At 37.6% G+C, this 23,135-nt stretch overlaps 3 protein-coding genes across 3 annotated transcripts; 2 read left to right on the plus strand and 1 right to left on the minus strand.

Moving 5' to 3' along the window:
* The first annotated feature begins 1,086 nt into the window (after window positions 1-1,086).
* LOC306820819 (lactadherin-like) lies at window positions 1,087-10,596 on the plus strand. The gene is made up of 10 exons (XM_079338803.1): window positions 1,087-1,310; window positions 4,329-4,454; window positions 4,530-4,661; window positions 7,185-7,298; window positions 7,502-7,683; window positions 7,772-7,927; window positions 8,022-8,166; window positions 8,867-9,069; window positions 9,155-9,310; window positions 9,705-10,596. The coding sequence occupies exons 1-10, from the start codon at window positions 1,235-1,237 to the stop codon at window positions 9,846-9,848; spliced, it is 1,434 nt and encodes a 477-aa protein (XP_079194929.1). The 5' UTR covers window positions 1,087-1,234; the 3' UTR covers window positions 9,849-10,596.
* Window positions 10,597-11,882: 1,286 nt separating this feature from the next.
* LOC306821774 (uncharacterized protein) lies at window positions 11,883-14,591 on the minus strand (the record flags this gene model as incomplete). The annotated part of the gene is made up of 4 exons (XM_079340348.1): window positions 11,883-12,802; window positions 13,512-13,738; window positions 13,830-14,007; window positions 14,466-14,591. The coding sequence occupies 4 exons, from the start codon at window positions 14,589-14,591 to the stop codon at window positions 12,524-12,526; spliced, it is 810 nt and encodes a 269-aa protein (XP_079196474.1). The 3' UTR covers window positions 11,883-12,523.
* Window positions 14,592-19,392: 4,801 nt separating this feature from the next.
* On the plus strand, window positions 19,393-21,829 carry mibp2 (muscle-specific beta 1 integrin binding protein 2). The gene is made up of 8 exons (XM_079338865.1): window positions 19,393-19,663; window positions 20,194-20,284; window positions 20,500-20,548; window positions 20,747-20,936; window positions 21,027-21,098; window positions 21,189-21,295; window positions 21,397-21,490; window positions 21,578-21,829. The coding sequence occupies exons 1-7, from the start codon at window positions 19,638-19,640 to the stop codon at window positions 21,480-21,482; spliced, it is 621 nt and encodes a 206-aa protein (XP_079194991.1). The 5' UTR covers window positions 19,393-19,637; the 3' UTR covers window positions 21,483-21,490; window positions 21,578-21,829.
* The last annotated feature ends 1,306 nt before the right edge of the window (window positions 21,830-23,135 follow it).

Raw genomic sequence — 23,135 nt, forward strand, 5'->3', positions numbered from 1 at the left:
TATAAAGCAAACGATGCAAGAGAGGAATGTTTCCTAAAAAGTTATCTAAAATGTAAGTTCCCTTGAGACAAAACAGCAAATGTTTAATATTAAAACCATTCTGTTCATCTTGATAATTACACTTTGGAAAGTAAAGAGTTGAAAAACCATCCTTTGATTTTAGACTATGTTTGAAACATTTCAAATTCAAAACTGTATAGTATGCCTAAGGACTGGATTTTCATTTTTTAATTGGATGTAATTGTAAGTAACCATGTCAATGCAGTAAATGATAACTGTTTTTAGGCCTTTTTGGTTCTTAAAATTTATTTTCTGGGTTGGTAGGCTATAGCCTGTTGATTGACATCAGAAGGGCTTTACTGCTGCCAGGGCCCTTGACCAAAGACAATAATGCCCTTAGAGCTGGAGTTGGTTGGCCGCCGAACTTTGCCTTCTTTCATCCGAAATAGGTTACTTGGTTTTCTCACAGGGATTAATTTAAAGGAACAAAATTAGTAGATCATCAAGATTTGCTCGGTTCTATTCTCAGATTCAATGTCAGGAAAAAGGGTCACTGCAAGACTGGAAGAACACATACAAACAACTTAGTGTCAGAAGCATTGCTCTGAGCCGCAGATATGTCATTTTACTTGGAAAGGCTTCACAAAATAGCCAACCAATAATCTCTGCATAGGGTTTATTCAAGTTCACGCCTGCCCTGTCAATTTGAGGACAGTGGTGCCCTTACAGGTTCAGCTGGTTACGTATTTGATTTCCATTAGGCCTAGTTGGATTTTAGATCACTTTTATTTTAGAAAAAAAAAGTGTGCTGCCTGAACCAGTTTACATTTTGGTTTATAGGCTACAGTTAAAATAAATTAAAATATGGTGGCAAAAGCATCTTGACTAAATGTGTTTTTCCAAACTGAAGTTATAAAACTTATCGGAAAGGCAAGACACCTCTATGAACATCACAAAACATCTTCACAAACAGCAGGCTTCCACTGATTTAAATGCCAGGAAACATCCCTTTCTGTTTACTGACATGGCTCCGCCCATACAACGTCACATGTAGTTACCCGGGTATTATCGAAAAATCCCGATGGCTCCCTCCTCTGCCGCCCTCCCTTCACACGCCGCTTTGAATAGCCAAATATCCGACGGGACTTTAAAGCATCTTTAGTTGGAGGTTTAGCGACATCGCGTCGCTGCGGACTTTCAAACCTGTGAAGCAAACTAATCAAGCCAAACAAACATGACACTTCGGGGAAATGTAACAACAGTAACCCTATCTACATTAACTCTTCTGCTTTGTCTGTATTCAGCCAGAGGTAAGACATTTTGCAATCCACCTACCTACTCATAGCCTATCTGATAAATAGTCTACAGTCTGTTCATGTTTAGTTTACACTGTAGTTTAAGAATAATAATGTTTTATTTTATAAAGGCTAGACTAGTCTGCGGTGTATTTTTGTTATAGGCCATGTCTGTCACTCAACTTTTTTACTTTTTCCATAACCCACAACTTTACAGTGCCACCTAGTCTGATTTTCCATTTTCACTTGACTGACTCATGAAAATGAGTATTTTAGCTTGGTAGTGGTAAAAGATTAATGTACAACTTAAAATGAGATGAGCAACAAGTTGCACTCTGGCATTATGTTGGTCCTTAGAGTTTCTACATGTCAAATGCTTCAATAAAATATATGTTAATACAATAATTATCTGGTAATAATAACTTCCTATCACTAAATCCCCTGGAAATGACGTTTTCATTCAGGGTTCAGGCAATATATAATTTGTAAGTTCCTCCCCAGACTCTAACTTATTATTGTCATGGTAGAAAGGGTTATTAAATGGTAGACAACCCTGTTATTACAGACGAGGCTGTTATTTTCAAAGTGGTTATGTTGTAAAATACTGCTTTGTTTTTATTTTGTTTTTTAGAGCTAAAGAGATGATATGTAATGATATAAGTGATATTTTCCCCTGCAAGCACCAAAGTAAAGAGCAGTTTGTGAAATGTCATGATGATGCATCTTTTGGGGTAAGCAATACATTTGAACAAATGTTATTTCTGCGTGTTTTTATAAAGCAGCACTGCCCCCATGGAAACCTCTTTGGTCACGCTAATAGGTCGAGCAGATGGAGAGAAAATAACACCATATGTGCCGTAGTCTGGAGCCAACATGAGACAGTTGTCCACTGACTCACCTACCTTAAATTCAACCTAGAAAATGTGCTGTGAAATAGGAGCATTTTGAAATAATCAAAGTCAAACTTAAAGAAGTAAAGTTGTTTTTCCTTGTTTCCTTGCTGTATGTAGCTGTGGCATTCATTCAGAGGATGTATGGATTATCACCCACCTGTCTGTAATTCAGGTGTGCTGTCTGTCCTCAGCCACTCCTGAGCTACTGCACTATCATGTTGTGTAACTCAGGCCTCGTGCATCTGTGCAACCTGGCTAATCCTGCAAGCTCTTAATCCTGTGCACAGATACAGTATGTTGTCAGTTGTTTGCTATATACAAATAGCTTGTATGTTTTAAAAATATAATGTTTCCATTTGAGTAAATCAGATTCCAAATATAATTTTCAATGCAATATGAAACATTAGCTGTTTTCATGCTCACAAAGACACACTGCTTAAAACTAGAGCTGAAAAAGACACACGAAATACATAGAATACTTAAATACTTAATAATTAGGTTACTAATTTCCCATTTGAATTAATTGCAAACTACTTCAATGAAGTTTACATGCTAACTTTTTATGGCTGAATAAAGTGTTTATTTTAATCAGTTATGTTGGCAAAATGGTTGCATCTGGATTTCTTCTTATGCAATAAATGTCTTTTTAGTTGTAAAGCCAGTCCACCCAGTTCACAGAGGTTTGACAGCTGCTGTTAGATCTGTGCCATACATTATGGTGACAAAAGCACATCCACAGAGTTCTGCTTGGATTTTGAATGCAGAAATATGACGTGGACTGTAACGAGTCAACATGAATGGAAAAAAAAACAAACACAAAGATTAAGACTTTAAGTTTTGTGATTTTTATGAGTATGTGACTCATTGTGTGACTCATTGGCCTGCCACTCCCACTGGAGGTCTGCCATCATTTTCCTGATCCAGTCAGCAGCACCTTTGAGTCAGCACTCTGGGCCTCACAGCCAAACCTGCAGCCGTGCTGTTTTTGTCAATGTTTAATCCCAACTTTTGCTCTAGATCTTTTTTTTTCATTCCTAATACCGTTTTTTTGGTTTAAGGATGTGACTGCATCACATGCATTTATACAGTCCCAACATTTCAACATTTAGAACACTGAAAAACAAGCAATAAATGAAAATAATTTAGTTAAAAATATTAAAATATACACAGCATATGGCACAGTAATCATTTATTAGAAATTCATTCAACATAATATTGACTTTAATCATAGTATATGTTAAATCCTGTTTGTTGGGATCTAGATCTGCATTGTACCAGTGAAATGATGGATATCTCATGTAAAGCTGGACCTTGTAATCATTTAGTCAATTATCAGAAACACATTCAGCAACTATTATCACAGTAAATATTAATTTAGTCAAATATCTGTGGGAAAATGTTGACAATTATCTCGAAGTGTCTCCAGTGTCAGAATTACACTAGTAACTATTTTTTCGAGCATTTCAATGTCAGAAATGTAAATGCAATTTAAAATGATCTAATTTGGCTAAGGACTGTGAATTTTTTTCATCAGTCCAGAATTAACCCATTCAAAATGCCAAGCCCAGGAATCTAAATGCAAATTTAAATTGAAGGCATAATCTCAAGTTTTTGTCTTCCTGGTTTTCAAATAAACTCCTTGAATGTTATTTTTTCCAGTGTAATTCTAATTGTTTGAAGGCACCATTTATTCATTGAGTGAATTGCATTCACTTACGCTAACTTCCTACCTGAGACTACTTCATTGTCCCCGCCCGGCATGAAACACCCGAGTTCATCTCTTGCCCAGAATGACTTGAGACACTCTCCACAAAACAAGAAGGAGCTTGAGCTTTTGGCCGGTGACTTCAAGTTTAAAGGGTTAAGAGGGAAACAGGGATAGCATAACAAGATCAGGAGGGCACGAGTTACACCCACAAGACACAGAGAGGGATTCAAAACAACAACATGTGCTGTAGTTGCACTGGAGTCCAAAGTAGCTACTGGCAGGTGTAGTTTCTTTGGTATCCAAGTAATGAGCGAAACATGCCGTCACTGAACAAGGAACTGGGTCAAGTCTTTATTCTAAAGGGGTTGATGTATAATAGTTGATGCAGCTGGATTTATGTCTTCCACTCTTTTCTCTTTCTCTTTTCTTCAGGTGACTACTGTGAGGTGAATGTTTGCCACAATGGAGCAACATGTGTGACAGGTGTAGGAGATGATCCATTCATCTGCATCTGTCCAGATGGCTTTAGTGGAGACACATGCAACCTGACAGAGACAGGTACAGCAAAGAGGAACTTTATTTGGAGAAAAAAAATCAGAATATATGTTGATTTAACATCTTTCTTTCTCTTAGGACCCTGCAGTCCAAACCCCTGTAAAAACGAGGGGTCGTGCGAGGTCATCTCTCCCACAAGACGAGGGGATGTTTTCAACGAGTATGTCTGCAAGTGTCAGCCCGGCTTCGAGGGAGTGCACTGCCAGATCAGTATGTTTTTTTCTGAATGAGATTCAAGAGTCTGAGCTACTTCTTCTTGCTAAGCGGCCTAACAGCCACACATTTTACAACCACCATTCATTTCTCTAAATCCTGCCCTAAAAAATAACACAGAAAGCAAATATTGAATTTTAACATACAGGAGTTTTATGGTCTATATAAAAAAAAGCTAAGTACAAAAAAACCAAAATGATTGTTTTTATGTAAATGCAAAAAAAAAGTGAGAGAGAGTCTACGCAAATGTGCAAACTATGTGTCCAAACTAGTCATTTCTAGATTTCCACCTTAAGTGTAAACACATGACGTTTTTCCATCCTGTTATAGCCCTAGTGCAAAACGTGGCATCTTGTCAGTTCAGCAGTTTCATGAAAGGCTCCCTTTCAGCCGATTCTGCACTCACTCTGTGTTCCTAATTAGCAAAGCACCACTCCAAGTCTCTTAGCATGCGAGGCCATCCTCTAACGCTGCGTCTGTTTGTGCTTAAGCTTGGACAAATAGGTTGAAGAATTTGAAAGCAGTAAAATCCATCATATCCTCTTATTATATTGACTAATTTGGCTCTGAAATGTTGCTAAAGTGTGCAGTTTGGTCAGGGAGAAAAAGGAAAGGAATTAGAGGATTATTTTGTCAGTGTGAAGGTCCTTTAGAAAAACAGCTTCTAAATTGAAACAACTCTAAACTTTGTATGTATGAAAGTTATAAACAAAACTCAATAGTCAAAAAGAAGGACTTTTAGTCATTCAGTGAAAAGGCATCTTTTTTGTGAATTAACAACTCGCCTTAAAGCCACACCCTGACCACCAATTGTAGCGTTTGTGCATTCTGGACGTCTACTCCCAACATTTTTCTAAATTTGAATCAGTCAGACGTCATCGGCTGGATGGGTGTCGGCAGGAAACAGTGTCCCATATAAATTATAATGTTCAGTCAATGCACATGAGTAGTGAAAACATATAATAATAGCTTAATACTATTACATGTCACAATGCCAAAAATAACAGCCGTGTTACCTGCAGGTTAAACTAAAAAAATCAGTATCCTGTCAACAGTGTTGCCAAACAAGTGGAAAATAATCCCAGAGAGAAAATGTAGCAAAGCTGTTTCACAGTCTTTCTCTTGATGGGATCATCTCCTGTGTTGTGCCAGTTTTGTCACAGCCTTACAGTTATTTATTTCTAAGTTGCGACCAATCCTCTTAGTGTTAACTGGAACCAGAATTAAATAGACGCATGTGTTTTGACGTCAACCTGTCGTCTGAGTTACTTTGATTCACTTCCTCAAGTCAAATGCATATCGGCTTTGTCACGTGACGCGATCGAGCTAGGTACATAAAGCATAAACAATGTAGGGGTTTACCTGAAGGAGGTGCTCATAACTGATGGCAAAAGTATCTGTGTGACAGAAATAGTTATTCCCAAATGTGCCTATGCTATTCTCACAAATGTAGCATAAAGTAGACTTTTAATTTGCAACCACTATGGCTTCCTTTCCGAGAGTGGTATTAAATAGTGTTGTCCATAATCTGTGCTTAAATGAACTGTGTTAATGGTGAGAATATTGAATTACGTTGTTAGCTGCTTAACAAAAATATTTTTGTAAAATAAAGCCAATTAGATCATTTCCAACACCCTCCGTAAAAGTTTTGCCCACGCTATAATCCAAAAACACATGAACAGATACAGTTAGTATTTATATGTTACACTCAACATTTATATTTGTAAATGTTTTAATGTATCGGCCTGTTTTTTTAGTGGGTCTGGTTTGATCAGAAAGGACCCAGAGCTGCACTCAGACCTGTTGAAAATTTGTACAACCAGGCAAGTTCAAAACATCAACAGTCAAAGAGTGAGACTTTCACTTTAGATTATAAAACATCTCATGGTACCAGTTACTTGAGTACAAGTCATTCTGCAACAATTTCCAAGCTGCAGAACTCCCAAAAGCCTTCTTCCCAATTTCTATCCAACTGTTTGGACAACTGTCTTAATGCAGAAGTTATTTTTAAGGAAACTTAATGAACCACCAACAATCATAAATTTTACTGATATATTGTTCATACTGTATGTATGCAAAAACTATAAATGCAGGTGGATCTAAAAAAATAATCTTATTATATATTTTTTATTGATTAAATGAGCGCACTTCTCCAGAAAAACTCATCCAGATATGGATGCCACTGCATGTCTGCCACCTGGTGGAGATTAATGAGCACTACAGGTTGACTGGGGATCTGGGGAGTGACTCAGACGTGTTTATTTTTTATAGTTTCTATAGAGGAGAGTAAGACTTGTATCTGTAAACAGCATCCTAAGTAGAAGGACATAAGCATTAAAATGTTAAAGTATCCTGTGTGGAAATAAAACATCCCTGTTTGCTCAATCTGATTATTTAGTTTCCGTAATATGGGTTGTTCGTGGATGAAGAAAAAAGGAAGATATGACCTCTTTTCACATTCATACAGTCATCACAAAACAAAACAAAAACATTTATAGTATGTTGTGGCTTTATTTCCAGATGTGAATGAATGCGTGGACCAGCCCTGTAAGAATGGAGGGATGTGTCGAGACCTTGATGGAGACTACACCTGCCAGTGCCCCTCCCCATACGTCGGAAAGCAGTGCCAGCTGCGTGCGTTAACCATTTAGCATGTCATTAACATGCAAAAGATAAATACTGTGTTTCTGTAGTTTGAAAAAACAAAAAGTCTTGCATCATGTAAAATATATGGTGGTTTTTTGGTGAACATCTAACATAGTTCAAGTGTGAAACAGACAGTGGCTCAATGAGTGATCAGAACACAAATTGATGATATTGTAATGGTTGGGCTTCAGGTTGCATTTCTTTACTGGGGATGGAGGGAGGAGCTATCGTGGAGTCGCAAATTTCATCCTCCTCTGTTCACTTCGGCATTCTGGGTCTTCAGCGGTGGGGTCCGGAGTTAGCACGACTCAACAATCAAGGCATCGTCAACGCCTGGACATCGGCCGCACACGACAGAAACCCCTGGATTGAGGTAAAAGATGGGGCACATTTAAAAATTCCGGGACTGATCAGTTAAGGCTTTTAGCCTATCTACACACTTGACTTCTTGTTTCCAACAGATTAATATGCAGAAGAAGATGCGTCTGACGGGCATCATCACACAGGGTGCTAGTCGTATGGGCACAGCTGAGTACATCAAAGCCTTCAAGGTGGCGAGCAGCTTCGATGGAAAAGTTTATACCACTTACAGATTGGATGGCCAACGCAGAGACAAGGCAAGTAGATATTTATGAACATCATGTCTCATGCTCTCGTACCAGAATAGTCTCAAACAGTGGATGTTCATTTCCTTTGTTTTTTTTTCTCTAGGTTTTTGGGGGCAATTTAGACAATGAGAGCACAAAGACAAACCTTTTTGACCCTCCCATTGTGGCTCAGTACATCCGAATCATCCCTGTGGTTTGCCGCAGAGCTTGCACGCTGCGCATGGAGCTGGTGGGCTGTGAACTCAATGGTAAACAAGCATTAAAACACATGGAGCAAATGTTCAAGCATTTTTAGATACTCCACAAATAGAGATAAAAGTGGATAGAAAAAAAACACATTCCATATTACAGCAAAGAGACATAAGCCACGTTAAGTTCAAGGTAAAATGTGAACTCTACGTTTCTCCTGAAGTGGCTTATTTTACTGACTTGTTTCTGTCTTGCTGTGGTTACAATGACAAGCATAATGACAGTGGAAACATTGTCTCAATCAAACGGTGGTTACATGGAAATGTAAAGTACATATGTCTAGTATGAAAATGGTCTGAGGTTTGAAAAAGCACCAATTAAAGCTGTAATTCCAACCACAGTTCACACAAAGACAGAAGCACAACGACTCCATCCTTTTGTCTTTATTGTCTTTGAATGTTACCGCAACAACTTTTACAGAGAAATGCCGGGGCTGAACACAAACTGCATGTGTATCTCTTTGCAAAGCCTGTTCTTCTTCTCCTTCTTCTTCTTCTATTTGCATCTTTCTGTTCCATCTTCTTGGTTCTTGGTTGGTGCAAAAATCAATTTTTAATAAGTTGTTTTCCTATAAATATATCTTATTTCTGGTAAAGTAAATTTATTTTTCTTTGGGTGTAATCAATTCTTTCTTTCCTCTCTTTGTTGCTTCTGGTTTTCTTCCTTCCTCCCTCTGTCCGTCTCCTCTTTGATTCACAGTTTATTCAAACACGGCAGGTTGCTCAGCCTCTCTGGGAATGAAATCTCGTCTCATCTCGGACGGGCAGCTCACAGCCTCCAGCACTTTCCGCACGTGGGGCATCGACACCTTCACGTGGTACCCTCAGTTTGCTCGATTGGATAAGCAGGGAAAGACGAATGCCTGGTCTCCTGCTCACAATAACCGCTCGGAGTGGATACAGGTGAGGGAGACCTCAGCTACAAAATGTACATTTTAGTGAAATGTTGTTTTTGAGTATATAACTGTTTTCTCTGCACCTTTACCAGGTTGATCTGGAGAAGACAAAGCGCCTTACAGGCATCATCACTCAGGGGGCAAAGGACTTTGGTGTTGTGCAGTTTGTGTCGGTGTTTAAAGTTATTTACAGTAATGATGGAGAGACGTGGAGTATGGTGAAGGAGGAGAACAGCAGTAATGATAAGGTCAGACATCTCTATTACTGTTACTATTTATGACTCTCTATTACTATTAGAAAAATGACTCTCATTTGTTAAAAATAATAATGAAAAAAAAAACTAATAGAAACTAGTAAAAACCTATTTTCTAAGGTGAAAGTCTAGTTTTGGAAAGGTCCAACACATTTATTTATTTACAAGCAGACTGGCAGAATAAAATAATATTTCAAAACATGAAGAGCGTCATGCAAAATAACCTTTCAATGGACCAAAGGACGCTTAGTTTCATGCATACATCTGAAGAGCAGTGGGAAGAAGTAACAAATACACATTTGTTCAAAAACTGCCCTGTGATAAATAACTTTTGCTCAATTCGTATTTTTTTTCAATTTCTAACCACAACTTTAACATTTACCTGCAGCTTTTCCAAGGCAACATCGACAACAACACCCATAAGAAGAATCTATTTGAGCCTCCGTTCTACGCTCGGTTCATCCGGGTCGTCCCCTGGGAGTGGCATGAGCGCATCACTCTACGTATGGAGCTGCTGGGCTGCGATGACTAGAAACCAGTCAATCGTTTAAGCTTGCTCCATATTCGCTCCATATCTCCAAACCACAGCAGATGATTGGATGAAGAATCATCAGTTCTGACCTTCATTTGTTTCTCTGGATAAAGATCCTGTTGACTGCTGGGACTGTTAACACTTGTAGCACTTTCTGAATACTGACCTTGTTTTGTTTACGTACACAGACTTGATTGAAGGATTTAATCTTAATTGGCATCAGACCTAAATGTTTTTTGCATAGACGTAGATATAATCCTCTTACATTTGAAACCATTTCAGGTCCTCTTACGTCTCGAGTCTCGAAAAGTAGTTAAAAATGTCTTTCTTCTTTCTGATCTCAGTTAACAATATTACTTTTTGTTTTCTTTTTATCAGTCTGAACTGAAAAGATGCACAAACTCAAGGTCATGGAACAAAACTTTTTTGCACATTGTTTAACTGCTACTGCTAGCATAATGGGGGAAAAAGGCCTGTGCAATATATAATATTATCTGGTAACTGTCCTGTAAAACAATAATGAAGACCGAGAGTAAAAAGGTAGACTCTTTAAGTTTAAATTGCTGCACGCTGTAGGGGTTTCTTGTGTGCAAAATTCTGTTCAGCTTCATTCTTAAATATGATTTAATTCTGATTTTATCCTTTTTACAAATGTGAATAGAAATATTTTTAGAAAATAAAACATTGTTTTTTTATTCATTGTTGGTCTTGATCTAAGATCAATTATTAAATGTTAAAAGAAATCCTTCTTTTGTTTGTTGTTTATCAAGATGTCTTTGTCATGCCGCAGTATGAGCTGTGATGGATGAGAACCACAGTTGTGACTACAATACTACATACGTATTACACTCATACAGTATGACCTAAATATATAAATATATGTAATTTATCATTCATTTTTATTTATCCTTTATTTCAGCAGGAAGGACACACTCAGACTGAGATGTGCTGAGTTCATTTAAAAACATAAGAACACAGACTTATTACATATACAGTCATTAGCACACTCACACTTCCAAACCATGTCTTTGTTTAGCTCAGACACAACACGTCATGTGATAGAGAGGACAGCTTAGACGTGATTTAGAAAGGGTTCCATGTTAAAGGTGGAACAATACTTAAAAGCAGATTTACTGAAAAGCAGACTTTAATAATTCAAACCTGGGTATTTTATGGTGATGAGGGTTGTATGGTTGTGAACTTTTCATAGATGAGAGAGTAGTCATGTAAAGAGGGAGCTTACTAATGAGTGCCCGGAAAATAAACAGCAGCTTTCTTTTTTGAGCCAGTGTGAGCCAACCTACAGAGCAATACAGGAGTTTTAGAGCAACAAGCACTTAATGGAATGAATTACATCCATAATATACACAGTATTATTAATATCAGCATGTGTAGCAGATTGTGTTTAAATCAAATAATCTAAACTAAAACCGAACTGTCGCGCTTTACAACCATTCTCCCTCGCTGGCTCTTCGATCAAACATTTGACCCTTTGAGGGTTTTTTAAACTTCGATTTATTTTTATTTGAATGTTTGACCTGTTGGTTTTTAAAGAAACTATTTTCCCTTTTCTGTATTTATATTACACGCACCGCTCATTAGTCAAGACTTACATTAGTTATGTAAATGTGTTTGCTCAAGTATAGAAATGACTCTCACATGGTTTAGTGATTTCTTACTTCAGTATTGTAGGGAGCAATAAAATTATTTCTAGCAATTTTTCATGGATGCTCCTGAAGGCTCAGATAACATCTTTGTGTATGTTTCAACATTTCCTGTCTATTTTTCTTTCTTTCATGAACACTGTAACGTTACAGCAATGCTGCCTCAACCCTACTGATAAGCACTCTTTGCACTTGAACTGACGCTTAAGAGCGCATGCTGATGAAGATCTCCCGTTTGACCCATTAGCAGGTGGTTTTAACTTAACGGAAGATGAGATCGAATCATATTTGTGCCACAAATACCAGAAAGATCCTGGCTCACATGATTTCCGTCTGACTCTTCACACAGAAAATGAACTCCTCCTTTCACTGAAGGATCACTGTAAGACCTTTATTTAAAAAAACACCTTATTTAAGGCTTACAAAACAACAGTATAATTTCTTTTTTTAAGACGCACATGCGTAAAAAAACCCCTCCTTTCTCCTATTGTACATCTCTTGGTTGTAGTAATCTTATTGAAGTCATTTTTGGTCATAACATTACAAAGCAAGCGGTCAGTTTTGAACAAGTTAAATGTTAGTGTTTAAATCAGCGGATAGGCTCGCTGGTATAGAAATCTCTTAATCCCAGGTTTTTAAGTTGTACTAAAAACAGGAAAAAGCAGCAAACCGGACTGAAGACTTTCATCCACCTTCTGTGATCAAGTCTTCTTATCCTATAGTGTAAATGAAGAATAAATCAATTTGTGAGAGGCCTCAGAAAAACAAGCGGGCAATTCAGTGGAAGTAGAACAATTCTTCACCTCCCTTCAAGCTTGAACACAAATGAGATTTTCCTCCAGTGAACACGAGGAGGGTGAGCACAGAGATATAATCTGTCCTCATTGTGTAAGAATAAGAATTCATAAAGCCCGGAGAGGAAACTCTTCTTCTAAGAATTTGTCCCCTCAAACATGTGATTAACTCTGAACAATAAAACACTTTTTCATGTCAACGTGTCTGAAATCCTGCTCACTCAAACCCTGCCTCCAAGAGGATTCTCTCGATTTTCATCCTTACGTCGGCTTTTTTTGGAGCGGATAACTTTTTGAAAAGTTTGGCGAGGTTCATGAAATAGAATTCGTCACAGTCTTGTGGCTTGTCAAAGTTTGTCTGTACAGCTTGGTGACATTTAAAAGACACTGGCTTCTCAGGTTCAAATCCACAGTCCCGGACGGTGAACTTGTCTTCTTGGCTGTTCTGGTCGTCTGAATCTGAGCTGAAGTTCATGTCTTCAAAGTCATCGCTCTTCTGTGAAGGAAAAACAAAAATTAAAGTGAACAAATCTGCATGGTTTATTAGCCAAATCACACGATCGTGCAGAGCTAGTTTGTTTATAAGAGGGGACTATTTATGATAGATAAGACAATGTCCAAGGCGAGCTATCATTTATTTAAAAAGTCCGTAAAACATGTTTACTGTAATTTCGTCAGGAAAATCTTTCTTAGACGTTTGCAAAGAAGTTGTTTCAGTTGGTCCATTATACAAGGGAATTTATCTCTACATTAGTCTGTAAACAAAGCAGCCTCCTTCTTCATGTGTCTTATGACTGCACACAGACAGGATGGTGATTGATCATTTCTTTGTATCAAACACAATTTAAGACCCTTTAAAAGATGCTACAAGATCACTACCAAAAAAAAGATACTTTTACACAAGTGTATGACTGAAGTAGCCTGTGTGCCTCTCTTTACACTCTTTGCCCATTTACTCATTAACATGCAAAGAAAGGGTTCAAAATGTGACATTGACTGTGAGAATTATAACACAAAACTTTCACAAGAGTTTCTTTTTTTCACAAAGAAAAAAAAACAAGCTGTATTGACAGCAACGACTGAAGTCACTAGTGGGGGAAAAAAAATCCTGAAGGTGCTGTTAAATCTGCTTTGTGTGAGAAAATGTACATAAAACATGAGACATGAACAAAAATTGTTATACATCTGCATGAGTTCAGTCTTACCAAGTCAAGTGACAAGTTTTCACTCCCGTCAACGATGAGCAAAGGAGCCATCAGTCCCCCAGCTTGGGCTTGTTGGCTTGCTCTCTGGACATGCTGCCCATGGACCTTGTGGCATGACAACACATGTTTCTTGAATTCTCTTTTCCGAATCAGCGTTGCCGTACAATACAAACAGTGGAAATGAGGCTGATTCCTGCATTCCAGTCCGCATTTGTGTATTGTGTACTCTGAAGAAGAAAAAACATTAGATAGTTTATAAAAAAGCAGCAATAACTGACAGACACTGCAGCTTAACAAAGAAAAGTTTAAAACCCTTACTTCCAGCAAACAAGGCTCTCCTAAAATGATTTTCGATATGCTCTCTGATTCTGTAGAGCTTTGCTGGCTTGAACAGAGCTGGCGCACAAAATGGACAATGATATCTCGGAGGAGAGCAGCAGCTTTGGCATTTTTGGAGAGGAGGATGAGAAAATCTCTTCTGGATTGAGACATGAGCCTGTAAAGTTTAGAGAGGGACAAAATGAGTCAAAACATAAATGTAAATCAAACATGGTCATTTAACTTGATGCAAAACACTGTAAGACCGTCTGACTCTTCCCAATCACACTTTAATGGTCATTAGGCGGCTGCTAAATTAGCAACGCTAACTTTTACATCGTGCAGCTGCAGATTCATGTTGATGTTTGGTAAATTTGGCTTTTTGAGGGTCAGCAAAATGTTTTATGCATCTCTCCACTGATTGCGCAGGTTTAGCTCAATGTTCACAAACACACATTACTATTAGCTGCATGCAAGTGGTCTCGAAGAACTAACAGGATAACAACTTTAGTCAAGTCAAAAAGTCAACTTCTCTGAAGATTTGAGTCCACGTGACTAAACCACATCAAGTTAAACACGTTAGTCTGTTATTTGTGCATTAATATAAATATAAAAAAAGTAAATCTATTTGCCTACTTTTAGCTTTTGAGTCTCCTCCATTGTTTCCATAGAAAAGATCAAAAACTCCTTTTCTTCAAAGTTGTTTTCTTTCTCCTCTTCTTCTGAATCAATTGGAGTTAGAAAACCAGCAAACCGATGCATTAGCGCCGCCTACCGGACGAAAAGCGTAGCAAATTAAATGTTCCCTTCAACATATTTCATATTAATAATTGACATTTTAAAAGCCCGTTATTGCAATTATGTTAACTGAATAAAAATGTTAAAGGTTAGAATCCTCATAAAATGAAATAAAGGTGTGTGACGTTGTAAAGTTTTCCCTCATAGTCTTAATTAATGACAAACACTTATATATATAAACCATATATTGTAGATAGATAGATAGATAGATAGATAGATAGATAGATAGATAGATAGATAGATAGATAGATAGATAGATAGATAGATAGATAGATAGATAGATAGATAGATAGATAGATAGATAGATAGATAGATAGATAGATAGATAGATAGATAGATAGATAGATAGATAGATAGATAGATACTTTATTGATCCAGAGGGAAATTCAAGTTGTTGTCTTTTTTGATAGTTTTTTTTTTGTTGATAGTATATTATATTTTGATCGTATATTATATTTTGCCATCTCTCTGATTACATTTATTAAGCTACAGAACAGTATACACAATATGCATCAATGTTCACATAAACCTGTTTTATGCATTCCTGGCAACATTGTCAGGGCGCAGTGAAAGTTAGAGAAAGAGCAATCAACTGTGCTCAAGTTGAAGTCTGTTAAAAAATGAATTGTCACCTTCCTACAACTTCACACTACACTTCTGGATTGCCACAAAGTTTGTTTAGCCAGTCTACGCATCCTTTTAGTATCCAACATTAAAAAATACACATGCTGTTTAAATGGTGCACAGCACTTGTAACACTTGTTGAGGACAGAAATGCAGAAAAGCTTGACTATTGTATCTATTTCATGTATTGTAACCCATCTCAGGGGTGAAAAATAGTGTTTCTAACCTGTGAGTATCCCAACATAATGAATGCACATATCATATTTAAAACCAAGTCATAAGAAAACAGCCACACTTTTCACTTGGTTAGGATTTTGTTTATACGTCTGAGCACATCCACCCTGAGTTCAAACATCACATGAACATTTGTTGTTGGGTTTCCTGTGAGGTGATACTGTGAGGAGTATAAAACAATGGTAGACAAAAGGTGACTTAACATAATCTTTTGTATGCACATGGGACTCATTGTATTGACCAAAAGAGAAAAAATGTCAAACGCAGCCATAAGATGGCAGTCATGAGTTTCTCATTACTCTGACTGAAAAATAAGTGCAGGACAAAATATGCAGAAGATACTTAACTTAAGTTTTTAGTTTTGTTTCAAATGAACAACCTTAAGAGAAACAAGTTCAACTAGTTCAACACTTCCCAACTCATTGCTCTTTGTGCTTCAGCATGACATTATCCAGAAACTGTATCACAGGGTCAGATTGGAGAGTAGATTTCTTGAATTTTCTCTGAGCAGGCTGCAGTCATGCAGAAAATCTGGCATTTATGGAAATACAATCAGATTAAACATGAAGAATGAAGGGTGACACAAATGTGACTCTTTGAAAGTCTGAGGTGAAATGTGACGGTGTTACAAGTACAATACAATACTTTATTGTCTGAAGGGGGAAATGTGTTTTCACAGCTTTGCACAGTTAGTACGCTGGAAGAAAACACATAACCGCAGGTAGAAAAAAAACGTAACAAAGAAGGGGCAAGTCGGTGTGGAAGCATGTTTAGGGCTTCAATGGCTCAGGGGGACAAAGCTCTTTTTGAAGCATGCCCTCTTCCAGGTCAGGGTTCTGTATCACAACCTGATATTTACATTCAGCAGAGCAGAACAAAGTGTACTGTCAGGGGAGGGAGACCACCTCACCCGCAGTATCTGACAGCCTCATGAGACATTCATATGTGGGACTGTGCAATATTTGTTGTGCACATGATTCACCATATTGTCGGGTTCATGTCAGGAAACAAAAGGACAGAATCTCTACATATGTACTGTATATGTAAGCTAACTAATGATGCTAAAAATCATTGAAAGAAAGGTAACGCACACCCATAATGAACGTGTGAGACATAATAATGATGTGTGTTTGTATGCTCATTAATCAGGACATTTATCTATCACAGTGACTTCCCACAGATGTATGAATATAAAAAACATCAAGGTCATGTTAAGGTTATGTCTGTGGCTGCCAAATACAGAAAATTAATGTTTTAAACATTTTCATTGCATAAAGACCTCCATTTTGTGTGTCATTATTCCATCAGGAACAACAGCATTGTGTTGATTTTCACTATCTGTGTCTAATTGAACGTTTTGTTTCATAACATTGGGGCCTGAAGATTCTTCCAAAGGGTATTTCCACATCCAACCATATTATTAATCCTTATCTACATGCTACATTACGACTGTATATTTTCTATTATCTTATACTTGTAACTTTACTTGACTTCGAAGATAACTAAAGCACTTTTTTCCTTACATGTGATAATTATACCTTTTAGCTTACTGTTTTAAAAACAAACATATGATGGGTTATGGATCCGGATAATTGTTTTAGATTTGACTCTATCTGCTCCCATGTGTTTGCACAGTTCTAAGTCTCCAATTATTTATAGCTCCCAAAAATATAAGCCTGAGATGTCATTATTGAAGTTTTTTGCTGATGACACTTCAATACTAGGCCTCTTGTAAATAGTGAATATCAGCGCCAAGTTTTGCTCTGCCCTGTTGAAGGGTGTGAAATATTAACACTGAAAATGTACAATATTTTCAGAGGAGTGCGATAACTCCTGACTTTATAGTTTGATTTACTGACAGTGCATTAATGACTATAATTTATTCAGATTGTTTCATTTCATTTTATCTCATTTTATTTTACAGCTGTGCAAAGGCAACACAGGTGTTCTGTTTGTGACAACCAAAAATGTCACGTGTAAAGGGTAACTTTAAAAATGATCTTATTTTTACTTTTAAGTTATTGATATGAGTATTTCTTCAGCAACTTCTTAGCATATGTGGAACCCAGTGAGATATTTAAGTATTCCTTGGTATCCTCAAAACAGATTATTAGAGATTATCTCTCTCACTTACTAGACACTTCTTGAGTCCCATTGGATTTGGTCGCAATATTTATTGATTTTTTTTTCAGCTTTAGGCACCATTAGACACAATCTCGTAACTTATGTGTTGCATTAAAATATTGAGACAGAGGAAAACTGGTCACCTTAAATCTTACTCAATTCAGACGATAGTGTCTAATGTAACTTTGTGAGCAGTGTTTGCTCACGTGCTAGTGAAAGAAATGATCATATCTTGTAAACAACAAAAGTAGTGATTCACAGCAAAGGCTGTCTGTCACTAATGTAATAATTGTGTGAAATACATGATAAGATATCTATACTGTACTCTCACTACCAAGAATTTGTCTGTGTGACATTTAAAGGTGATGATAATGTTTTAAAATCACATGCTGGTCAAATGAGAGACACTAGAAACGAATGAATATAAAAGTCTTTGTGCAATTTGGAGAAGTAGATTTCAAGAAAATCTAGAAAATCTGAGCCCAAGAATTGGCACAAGAAAGCTGCACCAAACTATGAATAGAAATCTTAATAGCTGAACTGAATTCCACACTTGGCGGCTTCGTCTTCATAGTTGAGGTACTTGAGGGTGTAAACCCCAACATAAGTAATATTTTGGTGCAACCTCAGGAAACTTTGTCATGGAGTTGGTTGGGAAGTTGCTAAACAAAACAGAGGTCAGCTGCAGGATGGTGAAATTAACACCACAGCAATGTTTGTGAGTGAGGAGGTGATGCTGTTTGTTCTTTATGTTTTGTCTCTGCGCAGACCCTGTGAGCCCAGGGCAGAGTGCAGTTGACCGTATCGTGTTTATAATGTGTATACTGGGAAGGGTCCAATAACCTTGAAGCAATAACAGAACAGCCACGAAAACATGACAATCTGACAGGTCATCTGTACAATTCCACAACACCAAGATGGCCTATAATTAACACGTGCATGTTAAGATCCAAGTAGTCACACTTCCTATAGATTACATAAGTTAATGTTAACAACAAGTAAACTGCATGACGTGTATTATCCTTTTTTCTTTTTTTTGTAGAAACACTGTCATGAGTATTTTGTAATTTTCTGTGTGTTTTTCATTCTCTGTGGTGATTTTAAACTATATCTATTTGTAAACTAGATTATGATCTGCCTCTCTTTTTTTTCCTCAAATAATAATCAATGGCATCATTTCATTCAACAAAGAATGTTATTTAGTAGAGCCTGAGTAAAAGTAAAACCAACAACACAATTTTAAAATACTTTAAAAAAAATGAAAACATGTCCGAAAGCATAGAATTGATGTCTGAGTGCTGAGAGGATATAACTTTGAAATGGTTCCTTTCACACCCATGAATTAGTTATTTGTAAATGTAAGTGTTCTCGTGTAGTAAAGCATTTAGTACAAGAGCCAAGTCATTTACATAACTGAATAGTAACAATTTGGTACAAACTGTACAACCAAACAGTACACACTGAATAACCACATATCATTCTGCAGTGAGAGGTGGTGTATAAACAGACACATTTAATATATTCTTATATTATATTTAATATATATATAATATATATATTATAAAGGATCGTTTAATTACATACCATTCATGTAAAAGAGAAAGAAAGGTAAGGTTAGTATAACAAGTAGTTTTTCTTCCCCTTTTTTTTTTTGCATAAAATTTTTTTATGACATCATGAGGTTTGAGAGGGCAGCGGAAAGGAGTGGGCGTTAAGTCGCTCCTGATTTGTTGTCAGTACGGCTCAATGTGTTTAAAAGGCCAATCACGGCCCTCGCTGCAGTATGTGTAGTAGTGTCAGTGAGCAGCCGGTTCTTTCTCGGTGGAACATCGCGTCCGAGCGACACGTCCGTCTCCGCGCTTAACCCCTTACACACTTAACTCAAGTGCCATGGAGGAATCTAGTAGTTGACGTTTCCTTTTGTAACCTTCTCTTTTTAAGCTTTCTTCCCGTCTGATCACTCAGATCCTGAACCGGTTTTGTTTTTTTGACGTTTTGAACTCTACATCCTTCGGACCATCCACAATAATGAAATACATCATCGGCATCGGCGGGTGAGTTACTGCTGCTGAATGAATAGCAAAGGGAGCTAAGTGAAGCTAATGTGCTAACACGTGGGGAGGGCGTTCACGACATCCGCTTAAAATGTTGCTTCGTCTTTGTTTGTGCTGCTGTGTAAAGTGTGCTCCCTTGAACATGCCGTGTGAAACCTCAAACCCTCTCTGTTTGTACATAATGAGCTACAGCTATCTAATAAGCGTGTAATAGTGAGAAGTAAATCCACCACATGCCGGGTTGACCCACCCTTTTTGAACCTGATGGAGATATGAAAGCCTGTCATCGTCACATGGAAAAAAATGTTTGTTTAAAGGTGCAGTTCTGCACAAAATCGGTGATAACTATTCAAATAACGTGCTATTACATATATTAATGTGTAACTTGACCGCCAAAAGTATGCCCATATGCAATCTATTACAGTAGAGTACGAGGGTTTATTATTAACTACACGAAACAATGTCCTACAATAAGGGTTGCATCATCCAATAGTCATAAGGGTTTTTTTTTAAAATTACTTTTCATGCAGCGTAACCAATGGAGGGAAAACCACCCTGACCAACAGACTGATCAAGAACCTGCCCAACTGCTGTGTTGTCCATCAGGATGACTTCTTCAAGGTGAGCTGCAAACACACACGCATACACCTCTCCTTTTAAAATGGTAATGTAGTTAAACCTATGGAATTGCTTTGAGTTACACATGGGTGTTTGCACTTTGCTGCCTGTGCTACAAGATAAAGTTTATGTAGTGTGTAAAAACACGTATCAGAGCCTTCCATACAGCAGAGTGTAGTGGCATGTACCTTGGTACATCTTATCAATGTATGTTTCAGCCCCAAGATCAGATTGAAGTTGGTGAAGATGGCTTTAAGCAGTACGATGGTAAGCCTGGGTTTTTATGAAAGGGTGTGTGTATGCCTGCGTGTGTGTCTTGTGTGTTTGCTCCTGCTATGTTTCATTTGTAATCTGCATGCCATATAATCATGTCAAAACACTAAACACGTGTTTCTTAATTGCTCTTTGCAATTTTCTACATGCTTCTTTTTTTCCTTCCTTGCCCCCCCCTGCTCTGCTTTCCAGTCATCACTGCTTTGGACATGGACGCCATGATGAGTACGATCTACGCATGGTTGGAGAATCCGGTGAAGTTTGAGAAATCTCATGGCGTTAATAACACCCTGGATACTGAGATCGTCCCAAAGTCTGACAACAACAAGGAGGAGGAGACTCACATCCTTATTGTGGAGGGCTTTCTGCTTTACACCTACGAGTAAGCATGAGGGATGACAACATTCCTGTGTTTCAAATTGTGAAGGAAGTATTCCCGGTAAGCGTTGACTTTGTTTTTTTCCCCCTGCAGACCTTTGATCGACGCGCTGAACCAACGCTACTTTATTTCCATCCCGTACGAAGAATGCAAAAAGAGGAGGTGGTAAGTGATCGATTTTGTTTCTCTTCCCGTCTGTCATCTCGTCTCTGTAGTCAGGTGGTTTTATTGTTTTATTGTTGTGCCTCTCTGCAGCTCTAGGAACTACACGGTGCCAGACCCCCCCGGCCTGTTTGACGGCCACGTTTGGCCCATGTATTTGAAACACAAGAACATCATGGAGACATCAAATGTTGACGTCTGTAAGTCTCTTTTTGTTTTACTTGATATGTACACGCATGCATTTTCCCAACTAAAGTCGTACGGTTCTCTTAATGATCAAATGTTGTATTTGCTCTTGCAGTGCAGCTAGATGGGACCAAGTCGAAGGAACAGTTGTTCAACTTCGTCTATGGCCAGATCCTGAATAACATCCAAAATTCTTTATAAAAACAAAGGTAAACAAACAGTCCGACTTTGCTGATACAAAATCTAGTCATCAATCCAAAGGCGAGTTTCTAAACGGTGTTCTCTTTCTGTTGCAGGTCAAACGATCGGCTAAAAGGAGCATATACTCAGCCTGCGAGCAGAAGAACACCTTGCCTTAAGTTCCCACCTGGCAGCTCATATAGCTGACTGCGACAAATTCTTTTGTAAATGTTTATAACTGGCAGCATTCAATGCTGGCATGATTTTATATCTCTTATATTTATTGCTTTGTTACAGCCTACACTCAAAAGAGTTATTGGATGTGTTCAGAGGATGGTTGCTTGAGTCAATAAATTAGCCTCCTGCCAGTTCTTTGTTTTTGTGGTTATTTTAACACTGAATATAGTAAATGCAGCAAAATGTATGTGAGGTTCACTTGCTGTCCTTGATGTTAGCGTTCGTCTCAGTGAGCAGACGGCCTATGTTATCTCATTCTCAGGCAACAGTTGGTGTTGGTGATAAGTTGTATCACAAGGTCAAACTCGTGACCTCACGTTTAGAGCACAAGCCTTATCCTTACTCAGACACCCGCGTGCTATTTCCCTGGAACTATTACTTTCACATTAAACAGGCAGCCCTCTAACTTTCACATTCAGAACAGGGTCAGATAATGCAGGTCAAGCTCAAGAGTAAAATCATACTATTATATGATATATTATAGATGCAAGTATATATTACAATAAAATTATAGATGTATAATATAGTTGAATCATATAAGAAAGTTATAGCATATTATAGATTTGAGTATGTTATATTTTTTTATAAGTTTTAATAAACGAGCTCAACCTTTATCAAGTTTCCCAGAAAGCTGCGGTCGTAAAATACTGTTAATACTGCAAGTATACATAAAATCTCTATTTATTTGTGTGTATATATATATATATATATATATATATATATATACACTGATGATTCATGAATTGGATCTCAGCTGTATAGCTTCAGGACCCACCACTGACTTCATCTAAATTGCAACATTTCTGTTGACCAGGTTTATTTTATTAAAAAAGTGTAGTTTGAACCTCCGACGATACACAACGTGACAGAGCAAAATAAAAACGTTTAAAAGTTGCTTTTCCAGCACGTTATTCCCACTCTATCTCCCCAATTTTCAAATGTTCTTTATCATGTCTCTCAAATAAAGACACAAAGGAAGAAATGCTTCACATATATTGTGACACTTTTTGTTTACAGCCACACATTCATGGCCATCTGAAAGCGGCTCTGTCACCCAGTTTTGGATTGCAACCCACCAGTTGAGAACCACTGATGTACTGTAGATTAATGTCATGTATTCAGTTGCATAGGCAGAGACAGTTTTTATATGTTGTATGACTCTTAACCAGCTAGTGCAGTTATGAAGCTTATAAACATAATCATGTATATAGAAGTGGTATGCGCATTAGTGCGGTCTTTCGCTGTGATGGAATAATACATTTGAAATGTAAAGACAACAGACACAGTCTGAAACCATCTGAGTCATTGTGTCATGTGTTGGGCCCCTCTGAGGGAGTAAAATAGTTTTCACACATCCTTTCTCCACTCTGCTGAAAAAACACACATTATGTAACTTATAGATATGTAGGTCAGAGCTGTGTGGAAGTTAAAGGGGGG

The sequence above is a fragment of the Symphodus melops genome (assembly GCF_947650265.1).
Source record: "Symphodus melops genome assembly, chromosome: 3".
NCBI classification, from domain to species: domain Eukaryota; kingdom Metazoa; phylum Chordata; class Actinopteri; order Labriformes; family Labridae; genus Symphodus; species Symphodus melops.